The sequence below is a fragment of the Macaca fascicularis genome, chromosome 3 (genome assembly GCF_037993035.2).
Source record: "Macaca fascicularis isolate 582-1 chromosome 3, T2T-MFA8v1.1".
NCBI lineage: Eukaryota > Metazoa > Chordata > Mammalia > Primates > Cercopithecidae > Macaca > Macaca fascicularis.
Window position 1 is genome coordinate 7737973 of NC_088377.1, and position 16486 is coordinate 7754458.

Genomic DNA, 16486 nt, shown 5'->3' on the forward strand with positions numbered 1-16486 from the left:
ATTTTGTAGAAGGCCTCAATCTGGGTTTGTCTGCTTCCTCTTGGTTAGGTTCCAGTAATGCATTTTTGACAGAATACAACATAAATGATGTTCTAGTCTTAATAGAGCATCCTGTCAGGATGCTTATGATTGTGGTTTGTCTAATTACTGGTAATGTTGTTTTTGAACCCTTGGTTAATGTGGTGTTTGCCAAGTTTCTTCACTATAAACTTAATATTTTTCTCTTCGTAATTAATGGTAATTTGTGGGGAGGTATGTCAATAACCTGTTCATTGTCAAACTTTACACTCAAGTTTTAGGACCCATTGATGAGTTTTGCCTGAATCAGTTGTTACTGTGAATACTGCAAAGTGGTTATTTTCTAACTTTATCATTGTTCCATCATTGTGTCATATGTATCATTGCATGTGACTGTCTATTGCTCACCCCTTTATTTATTGATGAGGCTCATTACATTTTAGTATGGGCTTCTGTCTGTGGTTAGTGGGTTATATTATTCACATAATCCTTAGGTTTGACTCTCAGAGCCTTTTGAAACTGCCCTTTCCCAAGTCCCTTATACTTTTTCAGTCACTTCTTTCCTTTTCTGGATGTAGGGTGTTCCAGGTTTGTCTTGTACTTTTCTCTGTCGTAGCCAAGTGCCAAGTTCTTTTTTGTGTTAATAGCAGGGCAGCGTTTCTCTACAGATACTAAAGAAAAAATGCTATTTGTGTTTCTGGATGAGGATTTATTGAAACTAAATCACCAGCTACATATAAAGTTAAAACCTAATGTAGATTACTATATGCTGGCTATTTCAAATGTTATTTTTTATTACTTTTATTGAAGTGTACTTTATATACAAAATTCACCAATTTTAAGTGTACAATTCAAGAGTGTGTGTGTGTGTGTGTGTGTGTGTGTGTGTGTGTGTATTTTTTGAGGCAGGGTCTTACTCGTTTGCCCAGGCTGGAGTGCAGTGGTGCGATGTTGGTTGACTGCAGCCTCTGGCCTCCCAGGGTCAAGTAATCCTCCTACCTCAGCCTCCTGAGTAGCTGGGACTGTAGGCGTGTGCCAGCACATCTGGCTAACTTTTGTATTTTTAGTAGAGACAGGGTTTTGCCATGTTTCCCAGGCTGTCAAATATGTTTTGACAGATGTTAAATAATCAAGTAACCACCACCACAATCAAGATATAAAACATTTATACCGCCCCCAAAAGTCCCCAGGACCTGTTTGGAATCAGTCCTCTCCTTTCTCTCAGTCCCTTGTAAACAGCGTTATATTTTCTGTCACTTTAATTTTGTCCTTTAAGAGGGTTTTATATAGAAAGTGTAATCTTTTCTTTTTTTTTTTTTTTAAGGAGACAGAGTCTTGCTCTGTTGGCAGGCTGGAGTGCAGTTGCACAATCTTGGCTCACTGCAACCTCCGCCTCCTGGGTTCAAGTGGTTCTCCTACTTCAGCCTCCTGAGTAGCTGGGACTATAGGCATGTGCTACCACACCCAACTAATTTTTGTATTTTTAGTAGAGATGGGGTTTCGCCATGTTGACCAGGATGGTCTTGATCTCTTGACCTCATGATCTGCCTGCCTCGGCCTCCCAAAGTGCTGGGATTACAGGCGTGAGCCACCTCGCTTGGCCACAAAGTGTAATCTTTTGTGTCTGGCTTCTTTGACTTAGTATGGTGCTTTTGAGATTCCTTAGTGTTGTTGCATGTATCAGTAGTTTGTTCCTGTTTATTCATTGGGGCAGATAGTGCCCCATGAAATAGATGGGTATATCATCGTTTGTTTTTGCATTCACTGATGGTTAAAGGTTTGTTTCCAGTTTGGGGCTATCATCCAGATTGAAACATCCAACTGTCACGTGGAATTTGTCATTTCTCTCTTCAGTTTACTCAGTTCTTTATGTATTTTAAAGCTCATTCATTAGGTGCATACACATTTTGGATTGCTTGTCTTCTGGATGAAATAATTCTTTTCTCATGAAATGTTTCTCTGTATTTCTGAAAATATTTTTTGTTTTGAAGAGTCTTATTTCATATTAATATAGCCAATTCAACTTCTTTTGGATCAGTATTGTCATGGTATATCTTTTTTCAATTCTTCCAGCTGATCTGTGTCTTTATATATCAAATTTGATAACTTATCTTTTAATTGGGATTTAGGTATTAAGTACTCTATTAAGTGTAGAGTGTTTACACTTAAATGTTCATATAGTATGGGTTCAAACATAGAGTATTCCTATTTGTTCCCTCTATATTCTTTTCGTTCTTTGTGCCTTTTTCCTTTTTCTTTTTTTCTTCTTCTTTGGGATTGGTGATTTTTTTGTGTTCCATATGACCTCCACTAATTTCTTGTTAGCAATACCTGTTTATTTGTATGTAATGATTGCTTTAGGGCAGAAATTGTCAATGTGTGGTTTGCAGGCCCATAGGTGTATCTGCAACCTTTTATGGAGTCTGCAAGGTCACAGCCATCTTCATAACAATACTGAGATATTTATTTTTTTATAGTGTTGACATTTGTACTGATGGATCACAGGTGGGTAGAAATAAACTTCTGGCAGTGTAGCACAAATCTTGGTTGTGGCACCAAAATAATAGGAGTTATTATATCCTTTACTGCTCTGCATTTGAATACATGTCTTTTTAATATTCTAGATATTAAAACTGGAAGTGTGCGTAAAGCACTTCTGCTGTGTATTCTGGCTCCTGGGAACTTGAACTATTTTCTGCCCTGTGGGAGCTCTGCAAATTTTTTGCGCAACTGCTTTTTTATGTTTTCCCCTCTCTACCCCATGCGTACACATATCAGTATTTAATTAAAAAAAATTTTTTTTGAGACAGAGTCTTGCTCTGTTGTCCAGGCTGGAGTTCGTTGGTGTGATCTTGGCTTATCTCGGGTTCAAGCAGTTTCCCTGCCTCAGCTTCCCAAGTAGCTGGGACTGCAGGTGTGCGCCACCACTCCAGGCTAATTTTTGTATTTTTAGTAGAGATGAGGTTTTACCATGCTGACCAGTCTGGTCTTGAACTCCTGATCTCAGGTAATCTGCCTGCCTCAGCCTCCCAAAGTGCAGGGATTACAGGCGTGAGCCACCATGCCCGGCCATGTATCAGTATTTAGTCAGATAATTGATGGGACCTCACTACAGATCTCTGGAGCTTTGTGTGCAGTTCAGTCTCCTCTGATATTCAGTCCTGCGTATTTTAACTTTCCTCTTCCAGCAAACTCTCATCTCTGTCTCCTCAACTCAGTTAGATCTGTGGATGCTGTTTGGGTTCTCTCTTTTGTTCTGTAACTTGGAGACTACCTCCAGAGAGTAATCTGGAGCAATCAAAGGGTTTGTCTCCATTGTTCCCCTTCTCTCAGGGATCACAGTCTTGTGCTGCCTATTGTGCAATGTCTGAAAGCTTTTGTTTTATGTATATTTTTTCCAGTATTGTAGTAGTTTATGGCAGAAGGCCACTTCCTCTATCAGTTAAGCTTTCATGGGTAGAACCCTCTTTCAGTATTTCAGTATCGATTGTATTATTCCATAGAGACAGTTAACATTGTGATATTTGAGAAGTTAACAGTTAAGTGTTCTGTGCTATGAAAGAAAAGTTAAGCTAAGTGCAGTGGCTCACGCCTATAATCTTAGCACTTTGGGAGGCTGAGGCAGGCGGATTGCTTGAGCTCAGGAGTTCGAGACCAGCCTGGGCAATATAGCAAGACCTTGTCTCTACCAAAAAGAAAAAAAAAAAAGGAAAGCTATATAGACTTAGGTTATTTTGGTTTATGACGATTAGAAATCTTCTTTGCCGTTTTCCCTTTAGTATCATGTTGTAATCTTAGAAATTTTGTGTTATAAGCAATACTAATTAAAGTCTTATTATCTTTTTAGATTAAGGCTCTACTGCCTTTTCAACTCATTTTTTGAGAGTGATAAAAAGTTACTGATTTTTAAAGACAAAGTTAATATGAGATATGACATTTAGCTCTTTTAAGTTCTTCATGGGTTTCCATAATAAAGACATTATCAGTAATATGCAAGGGAGTCTTAGTTAGCAGAATGGAAATGTGACCCCCCTTGCCCATCCCATAATACTATATGAGGTTTCGCAGTTTCTCTGTATGTTTTTATGGTGGCAAGTTATATTTTTGCATTCCTTTTGATTATTATCTTATTAGTCTCCTTTATTTTTTATTTCATTATTTATTTATCTATCTATTTATTTATTTATTTGAGATGCAGTTTGACTCTGTCACCCAGGCTGGAGTGCAGTGGCATGATCTTGGCTCACTGCAACCTTTGCCTCCTGGGTTCAGGCAGTTCTCTAGACTCAGCCTCCCGAGTAGCTGTGATTAACAGGTGTGCGCCACCAGGCCTGGCTAATTTTTTTTGTATTTTCAGTAGAGACTGATCTTGAACTCTTGACCTCAAGTGATCCACCTGCCTTGGCCTCCAAAAGTGGTGGGATTACAGGTGCGAGCCACCACGCCCCAGCTGTAATCCCAGCACTTAGGGAGATTGAGGTGGGCCGATCACGAGGTCAGGAGATTGAGCCCATCCTGGCTAACATGGTGAAACCCCATCTCTACTTAAAAAAAAAAGAATACAAAAAATTAGCCAGACATGGTGGCGCCCGCCTGTAGTCCCAGCTAGTCGGGAGGTTGAGGCAGGAGGATGGCCTGAACCTGGGAGGCGGAGCTTGCAGTAAGCCGAAATGGCGGCACTACACTCTAGCCTGGGCAAAAAGAGTGAAACTCCATCTCAAAAAATTTCTGTACTTGAAGTAAGAATTGATGGGTACTAACTATGCTAAAAACATACCTAAGAAAGTAATTTGAGATTAGTGGGAGAGGCTTATGTAATGACCACCATCAATTTCACTGTTCTCCGAGGACTCTTGGGGCAGGGGGAGAGCTAAAGTTGTCTGTTGAAGGCTTAAAAAAGGTCTTACCTCCCTTATTTCCCCTTTCTTAAGACATAGAGAAGAAATTAAATCTCAGGGATTTTCTTGACATTGGAAATGACCCATAGTTGCTCTGTTCCTGTTAGAGACTCTGGGGAATAAGATTTTAGTGAAATATATCGAGTATAGTGAGGGGCATTAGTGTGGAAACAGCATAATAAAGTTTTACAGAAACATGTTTCCATGTTTCCACTTGCAGGAATTTCAGAGGCTGCTTTGAGGTTTTCGTAGTATTTAGTCCTCTACAGGAAGACTTCTGTTGGCTTTGAATCTTTTCTCTGACTTCTTGGTGATCATGTAGAGTATCTTTTTAAACTGGTTATTTTTCAAAAATGGGAATTCTGACCATTGTTAATGTATTTTGATTTGTACCCTAACGAAATTTTGTTTTCTGCTTTTATATGATTATATACTAAATAATTGAATTTGTAGGTGATGGAGAGGTAATTGAACAAATTATAAGCCTGCAAACCAATGATAATGATGAACGCAGCCCAGAATCGAGTATTCTTGATGGAATGATAAGACAGTTGCAGCAGCAGCAAGATCAGAGAATGGGAGCCGATCAGGATACTACTCCAAGAGGACTTTCAAATGGTGAAGAAACACCCCGGAGAGGTAATAGATAATGATAAATATTTTACCTGAATATGGCTGCATTGAAATTAAAGAGTAAATGAAGTCTTTGTCAGGTACCTGCAATGTGAGAAACTTGGGTAAATATTGTATTTTTACAACTTAATTAGTAGTCTGAAGGTGGCTTTATGAGGTGTAAGGTGATGTAGTAACAAATGGGTATTTGAGTTTCAAGTACTGCTGAAGCCTTTTGTGCTGTAAATATACAGTATTTGCAAAATTGTATTAAATAGGAGCGAATAACAAATTGCTTTTTAAAATAAAAACATAGTTCTAGCTTTTCTTTGCTTTAACATTGGTAACTTTTGAAAAACTGTGTTGGGTAGAGTATGATTTTTCTTATTGAATCAGAAAGTTTGAAAACTTAATGCGTTTTCAGTGTTGAGTCCTTAATAGTGCAGTGTAGAAGTAAATACAGAACAATCGCCAGTCTCCTCTAATTTCCGCTATTTACTTTGTTTCTAGTCCAATGTGATTTAAAAGTTTCGTTATTCATTTAAAATAGTACTTTTTTCTCTTAGACTTACAGCATAAGACTTTATTTTTTTATTTTGGAAAGAAAGGTTGGAAGAAGGATACTATGAACACCCATATATTTTTTACCTAGATTCCTTATATTAGTATACTTGCCTTAGCTTTTTTTGTGTGTATGTGTGCACACACACATTCCTCTATGTTTTTCTGAAGCATTTGAGAGTAAGACTTGTGACACTTTATACCTTAATGCTTCATCTTGTATCATCCAAGAACTAGAGGTACTCTCTTACATAACCATAATACAGCGATCACATTCAATAAGCTGAATATAATTGTTGATATAGCACTGCTATCTAATTTTGAGTCCTTACTTCCACTTCCCAGTTGTCTCAATAACTTGTCCTTCCTCATGCCTGTTTTTAGAAAAATTTAGAATTTAATGAAGCCCTGCTCATTACATTTTAGGATTATGTATTTTATTTTATTTTATTTTATTTTTTTGAGACAGAGTCTCTCTGTGTTGCCCAGCCTGGAGTGCAGTGGCCGGATCTCAGCTCACTTGCAAGTTCCACCTCCCGGGTTTACGCCATTCTCCTGCCTCGGCCTCCCGAGTAGCTGGGACTACAGGCGCCCGCCACCTCGCCTGGCTAGTTTTTTGTATTTTTTAGTAGAGACGGGGTTTCACCGTGTTAGCCAGGATGGTCTCGATCTCCTGACCTCGTGATCCGCCCGTCTCGGCCTCCAAAGTGCTGGGATTACAGGCTTGAGCCACCGCGCCCAACCTATGTCTTTTAATCCTGAAAAGTTTCCTCAGAGCACTGGTACTTTGGAAAGATTCGGGCCCGTTGTTTTCACAAGATTGCTCTCAATTTGGATTTGTCTGATTATTTCCTCATAATTGGATTCAGGTTAAACATTTAGACAGGAATACTGAATAGTTGATACTATGTCCTCAGTCTGTCATGGCAAGAGGCACAAGATACATAAACGCATTCTTCTGCACCTACTGTATTGCCTGAACAATATATTCTAGAAATCCATATCAGTTCACAGAATTCAGAATTCTTCATCCTTTTTTTTTTATTACAGGTTCGTACTCCTCCTCTGTGTGGAGTAACTAATCTTTGTAATCTCTTTATGGGCATTTAGGTTGTTTCTTATACTTTGCTGTTATAAGTGATGTGATAAATAGCTTTATGCATGTTTTCAAATTGTTGGAGAATAATGCTATGACTTGGGCAGTTAAATTTGGAATTTATATTTCTCAATTCAAAAATGTTTCTTCAATGTATAGTATTTTAATATAAATGCTTGGTTTACTAGTGGGGCATTTAATGCCATTTGAAGTTGGTGAAGCATAGTGTGTTCTCTGATGCACATTGGTACATGTGTGATTGGTAAATACAGTGTGGTACATAGAAGAGTGCAGAAGTTGCATTCACTTGTGGATTTTTCCCTAGGCAAGAAGAGCTGGCATGGCTGGAGTACAGCTCTATAGCTTCCCACAAGAATTAATATAACCCTCGGGTTTTCTGTTGTGTTAGTAGCAGGAGCCCCTTCACCTTGTATTGTAAGAAAATAAGCACTTTGTCTGGGACTTCCTCCTCAGAGGCTGGTCTCTGTGGCTTCCAGCTCATGGGAGGTTGCTCAGCCTCCTATACCCACCTTAACAGCAGCCCCTCAGGCTCAGAGCTTCACTGTTGTCTTCATTGCCTCATCACCCACTTGCCCAGCTCTAGTTTAAGCACGGCTGGCATTAACCCATAACATTTTATTTGTTTGACTTTTTAATAACCATCTTGACAGCTACTTGCCTTGGTGGCTCAGATTATCTCTTGAGAATCATGAGTATCATGATTACTGTTGTAAGACCACCTTGATTTCAGATACCTGTCTTCAGTTCAAAAAGACATTTTTTTAGTGTGCAATTTTGAAGACGGCACAGTTTTTAGGAATGCATATATAATGTAAAATGTACATTTTATAATTTCTGAAAGTCTAGTAAAAATTGAAATTTAGGTTTAATAGTTAATGTTTGTTCAGTATTCTACATTTTGATCTTAGTCATGTTAAGATTTTGTCAGGCTGAGTGCGGTGACTCATGCCTATAATCCCAGCACTTTGGGAAGCCATGGTGGGAGGATTGCTTGAGGCCAGGAGTTTGAGACTAGCCCGGGCAACATAGCGAGACCTTGTCTGTACAGAAAATTAATTTAAAAAAGATTTTTCTCACAAAGTGTTTTCAGTAGATACTTCTCTTAGTTCTTTATTTTTGGTGGGCATCTTAGGTGAACGTGTGCTTGTTACATGCTAAATGTATATTAGTTTAAAAGTGTATTGGAATCACTTCCTGATCATTTTTTCCTAGGTTTCAGAAGACTGAGCTTAGACATTCAGTCCCCTCCAAATATTGGTCTGCGTCGTAGTGGACAAGTTGAAGGTGTTCGTCAGATGCATCAAAATGCTCCACGCAGTCAGATTGCTACAGAACGTGACCTGCAGGCTTGGAAACGAAGAGTGGTTGTACCAGAGGTACCACTAGGCATATTTAGGTTTGTTTTAGGATATCTATTTATAATGTTTCTGTCTGTGAAAATATATTCATATGGTTATTTACACATTCTGTATTCCATTAATTGTGTAAATAATTGTATAAATATTTTAGTAATGAGTGGGAATCTTACTATTAAATTGTGGTAGGAAAATGTCAAAATTATTCTCTAATGTTTTTACTATGTTAAAGGTTTTCAGAGCCAGTCTCGTTTCGTTTCTTTTTTTTTTTTTTTTTGAGACGGAGTTTCGCTCTTGTTGCCCAGGCTGGAGTGCAGTGGCGTGATCTTGGCTCACTGCAACTTCCGCTTCCGGGGATCATGTGATTCCCTGCCTCAGCCTCCCGAGTAGCTGGGATTACAGGCTCCCACCACCACGCCCAGTTAATGTTTTATATTTTTAGTAGAGACAGTGTTTCACTATGTTGACCAGGCTGGTCTTGAACTCCTGACCTCAGGCGATCCGCCTGCCTCAGTCTCCCAAAGTGCTGGGATTATAGGTGTGAGCCGCCGCGCCCGGCTTTGTCCTTTTTTATCCATACACACACACAAACCCACTTTTGTCCTTTCAGTATTATTTTGAAAGAAATCCTAGATGTAATATTATTTTTGTCCGTAAGCATATTAGTGTGTATTTCTAAAAGGTAAGAAATTTAAAAATGTATAAAATAATGCCGTTACCATACTTTATAAAAACCATACCTTGGTTTCTCAGTATAACCAAATATCCAGGCTGTGTTCCAGTTGTTTCAGGTGTCATAAATGTTTTCAGTTTTTTGCAAGACTGCTTCATAAATGATAATTCTATTAGAAGGCACACATAAATAGCCTCTTTTTGTGATGTTAGCAGCTGTCAATGCTTAATGTGTAGATCATTAATTTATTAGCTGTTATAAAATCATGATTTTTAACTCTATGAAAACTTCTTCATTTATTATCTAGGACACTTCTAAAAAAGAAATCTACCCAAGTATACTTAATTATCCAGTAGCAAAGTTTGTATAGGAAAGGCAGAGTAGATGCTTATTTCGCTTTAAAATAAAGATTTATTCCTTTTCATTATTCAGCAACGACCAGTTTGTATGTGTGTGTGTGTTTTAATGTATAAATCAAATAGCTGGGGTTTAACTTACTTCTGGTATTCTTTATTGATGTTTAAATCATCTGTTTTCTAGCTATGAGGAGCCTCTTTTCAAGGCTCCCTATCCTTTGAAAATGACTAGTAGTTTTCCATAGCATCCTTACTATGAGACAGGGGAAGGTATTATAGTTCATCTTGTAAATTTTTTGACCTATATCTGAAATTAGTCTTTTAAGCAGCCCTATTTTCTTTGAGACAGAGTTGCTTTCGTTGTCCAGGCTGGAGTGCAATGGCACGATCTCGGTTCACCACAACCTCTGCCTCTGGGTTCAAGTGATTCTCCTGCCTCAGCCTCCCAAGTAGCTGGGACTACAGGCATGCGCCACCATGCCTGGCTAATTTTGTATTTTTAGTAGAGATGGGGTTTCTCCATGTTGGTCAGGCTGGTCTCGCACTCCCAACCTCAGGTGATCTGCCTGCCTTGGCCTCCCAAAGTGCTGGGATTACAGGTGTGAGCCACCACGCCCAGCCTAAGAAATGATATTTTATATTGCTTCTAGGCCTTTTGGCTAAGATCAAGTGTAGAAATGATATTTTGTAATTATAATATGGACAGTAGTTTGGTGCTGAGTTGTAATGTACTGATTTGAGTTATTGAAATGGAAGCAGCAAATACTTTTTTCAGTGATATCTAAAATGTTTCAGTATTTTCTCATATTTGTGTCTCATAATAACTTAATAGCTTGAAGATAATTTTATAAATTTATCTTTGTGTTTTTATATGTTTAACCAGAAGAGTTTCAGTGAATGCTGGAGTGGTATTAGATAGTACTTATATATTGTTCTGTGAATTTGGGAAGGACTAGAAAACAGTGAAAAGCAAAATGTGGAACTGTGATGAGAAATACAGAAAATCAATGTGTATATAGTATGCTATAATAAAGTTTTAAATTGGCATCTAAGTCTTATGGTCATCAGGACCAAAACTGTCATTTTGGGATGCTTTTTATCAAAACCAAGGGAAGCAAACAGGTGTCGAGAGAAAGACTTGAAAAATTAGTTTCTTAAACACACAAGCATTTATTTTCTTATCTGAAGGAAGACTAGAAATAATCTAAGGCTGGAATAGTGGTTCCACAGTTAATCAGAAACTGAGACTCCTGTATTTCTTATCTCCATCATGGAGCTTGGCTTCTTGTCTTTTTTTTTTTTGAGACAGAGTTTCACTTTTGTCACCCAGGCCGGAGTGCAGTGGCATGATCTCGGCTCACTGCAACCTCTGCCTCCTGGGCGCAAGCGATTCTCTTGCCTCAGCCTCCAGAGTAGCTGGGACTACAGTCATGGGTCACCACACCCGGCTAATTTTGTATTTTCAGTAGAGAGGGGGTTTCACCGCGTTGGCCAGGCTGGTCTCAAACTCCTGACTTAAGGTGATACACCTGCCTTGGCCTCCCAAAGTTCTGGGATTACAGGCATGAACCACTGCATGCAGCGTTGGCTTCTAGTCTTAAGGTCACCGCATAGTCCAAGATAGCTGCTGAAGCTGTAGCCGTTACCTATCTGTATTTGTGATGTAGGTTGAGATTTAGAAAAAAGAAGAAAGATGTTTATATGTCAGAAAGGACGTTTCTAGTCAAGGAAACTTGCTTTAAGTACCCATGTGGCATTTCTGCTTATAACTCATTGACCAGAATGTTGTCACTCGACCATACTAAGCTAAGGAGGACAGTAGGTAACACAGTGTCTATTTAAAGCAGCAAAGAGCCTGGATAAAAATTGGGATTGTGTTTCTAAGGAAGAAAAGGAGAATGGCAGCTAGCTCTCTGCCATAATATAATTTTCATAAAAAAGAACATAGCTTTTTCTAGCATTTTCTTCTAAAATAAAGCTCACGTGAGATTTTATAAAGGCGATACTTGATTGAGATGTGGTGATCATTGCCCATGGCAACAGTTCCAATAGTGGAAACAAGGGTGAATTTTGCATAACTGTATGTTAGGATATCATTTGATAAGGATCAAGAGTATTTAAAAATTTGATTTCTGACTATAAAAGTTTGTGTCTGTTGTGAAAAATTTAGGTAATAGATATAAAAGCATAAAGGTAAAGGACAGCTGTGCAGAGCTATGAGCATATAATGTTGCTTACCAGTAAAAGTAATTCTTTTTGTGCCTGGGATTCAGGCACGTAGGTTTTTGTTTTTGTTTTTGTTTTTGTTTTTTTTTTTGAGATGGAGTTCTGCTTTTGTTGCCTGGGCTGGAGTGTAATGGCGCAATCCTGGCTCACTGCAACCTCCATCTCCCGGGTTCAAGCGATTCTCCTGCCTCAGCCTCCAGAGTAGCTGGCATGCCCAGCTAATTTTTTGTATTTTTGGTAGAGACGGGGTTTCACCATGTTGGCCAGGCTGGTCGTGAACTCCTGACCTCAGGTGATCCACGTGCCTCGGCCTCCCAAAGTGCCAGGATTACAGGCGTGGGCCACTGTGTTTGGCCATATAAAGATTCTTTTAGGCCAGTCTGTGGGCTTTAGTGCGTGCTGTGGGCTGTGTGAGTGTGGGCTGTCAGGCGTACTTAGAGAAAAATGCAATTTTCTTAAAAATCAATTTTTGTCCTACAGCATTCACTCTTACACTCTGTCGAGTGTCTAGTTATATCTTGGAGCATGGCCAAGATTTCAGTATTAAACCTTTTTCCTTTGAGTTGTTAAAGTAAACAAAAACATAAAAGCCACGTGCTTTTAATAATGTTCCAGTTGGAGAAAAGGGACAATCAGTCTTTTCCAGAGAAGAAAAATGATTTTTAGTACCTTCTTCTTGGTGGCAGGTCCTTTGCTTTGAAATTGGTCACAATAACATAATCTTTTTGTTGTATCATGTGAGTGAAATACAGGTGATTAGAAAAACCGGTAACATTGTAATTCTTGTTTTCTATAAATTATCAAGCATAGCTTGAATAAATGTGGAGAAGGCAGACTCTGCTTATTTTTTCTTTAGAGAAAGGAATTGCAATCTTGGAAAATCATGAAGATGTTTTGAAAAGCTATTATGGGAGATACTGTTTGAATTGGTCCTAATAGGACCAGTCAGAAAACAAATTAATGAGTATTTTTGACTCAAATATGAAAAATAGGTCCTTCTAACGGCCTCTGAGATTTTATTTATATTAATATAAATTTTTAACAAGTTTTGTTTTAACTTTAGAGATTTTGTGTATTTTTAAAGTATATAAACTTATGATTTATAGAATCAAACTGGTTTTTGTTCTTTATATCCTTTAGTTATCCATCAGTTCAGTAGTTAATATAACTGGGTATTTAAATTTGTAGGAAGCTGGAAGACTTCCGATTAGAGAAAGGTGAAGAGGAAAGAAATCTTTATATAATAGGAAGAAAAAGAAAGACACTTCAGCTCTCACATAAGGTAACCTAAATTCTATTTCCTTAGCAAATTAGAAATTAAATTGAAATTTAGAGTTTTCTTTTTGATTTATAAAACTCAGTAACTTTCATCTGAAGTGGAGTGTTTCTTGCTTAAGGTTTTCTGTTTGGGATTTAAAATAGTAGACTTAAGGTTATACAGCTGTTGGAAAGGAGCAGTTTGAAAACTTGAGAAAAAATGCCTAGTGCCTAACAATGGTATTGAGTTCTTAGTTACTAAATTGATTCTGAATTTTCGTTTGGTTCTTTTTTTTTAGGGCTCTCAGTTTTCTACTAAAATTCTCATTGTTTTAATTACTTGGAAATCAGCCATAGCTATTTTAAAAACAGAGGTCTGGTAATTTCATTTTTTCCAATGTCTTGCTTCTCTGTGGACCATTTTCCATTGCCTGTTGATTTTCTTTTTTATCATCATGTTTTTGTTTCTTTTTTGATTGTTAAATGTTAGAAAATATTCGAAGCACAGGATGGCTTTGTCCCCAGAGAAGATTTACATTGGCTTCTGGCAGCCTTCTAGGGCCACTCTCAAGCCTATATTGCCTTAACCAAACAAGAATGGGCTTCAGTTCCTTGGGATTATTGTTCTGTCTGTAGTTTACCTACAGATCTAGCCTGTAGCCCTTTGGGCTAACAGCCAAAGCCTGGGGGATTTCCCTACATATAGGAGGCTATGAATTGCAAATTTATTAACCTAACTCATGAGTTAGTCTGTGTTTTTTGCTAAACCTTCCAGCTTCCTCTTCTAGAATGAAATTCTAGGGTTAAAAAATATGTATATATACACACACACATATGTCTTCTTTTTTTGATCTTGGTTCTGTGATTCTTCATAACCTTTTAAGGCATAGGTGCCTTTAAACAGATTTTTTTTTTTTTTTTTTTTTTTTGAGACGGAGTCTCGCTCTGTAGCCCAGGCTGGAGTGCAGTGGCCGGATATCAGCTCACTGCAAGCTCCGCCTCCCGGGTTCACGCCATTCTCCGGCCTCAGCCTCCCGAGTAGCTGGGACTACAGGCGCCCGCCACCTCGCCCGGCTAAAACAGATTTGTTAAAAAATATGTTTTACCAGATTTTCTAGTTTTTCTTAGTGAAAGTTTGGCCCACCTACGTGTTAACCTATTATCACTCATGAAATTCATTAATAGGAATGTTTGCCAAAATCAGTACTGACAAATTCCGTTCATTTTAAGATCAACCAGTAATAATGTTGAAATTCTAAAACTGACCAATGCTCATTAGACAGATGCCCACTCATGTGAAAACTTATTTGTGCATAAATTTAAGGGATATGTGCTCTCATTGGGTAGTCTCATCTGCCTTTGGTGGTTGGGGAATGGCATGCCTTTTTAAAAAACTAAAACCAGTATAGTTATTTTATTTGGCTGATTTTGAATGATTATTTTGTTTTGATAAAAATATATTTAAAACATTTAGGTCATTTAGGCTGATTCCATGTCCTATGCTATTGTGAATAGTGCTTTAGTGAACATAGATGTGTATATGTCATTATGGTAGAATGAGTTATATTCCTTTGGGTATATACCCAGTAATGGGATTATTTGGTTGAATGGTAATTCTGAGTTCTTTGAGAGAGATCATCAAACTGCTTTCCACAGTGGTTGAATTAAGTTACAGTCTCACTAGCAGTGTATAATCATTCTCTTTTCTCTGCAACTTCATCAGCATCTGCTATTTTTTGATGCTCTCCACCCCCCAGGTTTTTTCTTTTTTTTTTTTTCTTTTTTTGCGGGGAGGTAGGGTCTCACTCTTGCCCAGGCTGGAGTGTAGTGGTGCAATCATGGCTCACTCACTGCAGCCTCAACCTTCTGGGCTTGAGTGATCCTCCCACCTCAGCCTCCCTAGTAGCTGGGACTATAGGTGTGTACCACCATGCCCAGCTAATTTTTTGTTTTTTGTTTTTGTTGTTGTTTTTTAGGGGCAGGGGTTTCTCCACGTTGCCTGGGTAGGTCTCGAACTTCTGGGCTCAAGCGATTTGCCTGCCTTGTCCTCTCAAAGTGCTGGGATTACAGGTGTGAGCCCCCACGTCTGGCCTTGACTTTTAAATAATAGCCATTCTGACTAGTGTGAGATGGTATCTCATTGTGGTTTTGATTTACATTTCTCTAATGATTAGAATGTTGAGCATTTTTTCTTTACACCTATGTATATAGATAGTGAGACGTTCCTTGAGAAGTTTCTTACTGCATCATAATGTATGAATATATATTTTTCATTTCTGAGATGTATACTTTTAAGGTGACACCCTTTCAGATTATTGTTATTTTCCCTTATTCTTGGTAAACCAGTTAACTTATAGCATAGTTTGGAAAATGCCCATCTAATGTGCATTTTCTCATGTTTTCTAAGGACCTTAAAAGTAAAATTACTAAGCTTGAGTTAAAACTGTACGGCAGAAATACTACCTTCTTTTTAAGGTTTTCGTTTTTTTCTTTTTGCTTTAAATCCTTTTGGAAACTTGATAGAATTCCCATTTTGTTGATATTGTCCTTATTTAGGTGTTGATTTTCATTCGCATGTTTTTCTGTGTTTCAGTCAGATTCAGTGGTTTTGGCATCACAGTCTAGACAAAGGACATGTAGGCGTAAATATCCAAATTATGGTAGAAGAAATCGTAGCTGGCACGAGTTATCTTCTGGAAATGAGTCTTCAAGCTCCGTAAGACATGTAAGTGGAAAACTTTAAAATGTTATAATCTTAAATGAATTTGTCTTAGTTCTTTACTTTGAATGAATATACCCCAAATTTATATGAAAATACAGCATTCTGCAGAGATTAATATGAAATTTCACATTTTGAATGTTAACAAAAACTTTTAATGGCTAAGATAGTCACACACACCGTACACTTGTGCAATCCAGTGGTTTTACATGTTGAGCATCCCAACTCAGAAATTCGAAATGCACCAAAATCTGAAACTTTATATAAACTTGATGTTCTAGTGTGCATTTCAGATTTTGGATTTTTGCATTTTGCATGTTCAACCTGTAAGTGCAAATGCAAATTTTCCAAAATCTGAAAAAATACAAAATCTGAAACAATTCTATTCCCAAGCGTTCTGGATAAGGGGTATATAACCTGTAGTATATTGACAGAGTTGGGCCATCGTCACACCTGTTAAATTTTTAAAACATTTCATCATCCCTAAAAGAAATTCTATTCCCATTTGCAGTCACTTGCCAGTCCCTCCCTCTCCCCCAGCCCCTCACAATCACTGATACATTTTCTTTTTCTGCATTTGCCTGTTGTGGACATTTTATATGAATGGGACTTTTTTTTTTTTTTTTTGGAGACGAAGTCTCGCTCTCTCGCCAGGCTGGAGTGCAGTGGCATAATCTCGGCTCACTGCAACCTC

The 16486-nt window shown here is 38.1% G+C and overlaps 1 protein-coding gene across 7 annotated transcripts in view; it reads left to right on the top strand.

The window, feature by feature from the left end:
- The window catches only part of BRWD1 (bromodomain and WD repeat domain containing 1), a 132906-nt gene that overhangs the window by 49514 nt on the left and 66906 nt on the right, over nt 1-16486 (top strand). For all 7 annotated transcript variants that reach the window (XR_012431990.1, XR_012431991.1, XR_012431992.1 and 4 more), the window contains 4 exons: nt 5370-5555; nt 8419-8602; nt 13005-13098; nt 15667-15798. Coding sequence is in view for 4 of the 7 variants with exons in the window: in XM_074034010.1 (XP_073890111.1) it covers nt 5370-5555; nt 8419-8602; nt 13005-13098; nt 15667-15798 (596 nt within the window). In the remaining 3 variants the exon portion in view is untranslated. The remainder of the gene's footprint in view (nt 1-5369; nt 5556-8418; nt 8603-13004; nt 13099-15666; nt 15799-16486) is intronic.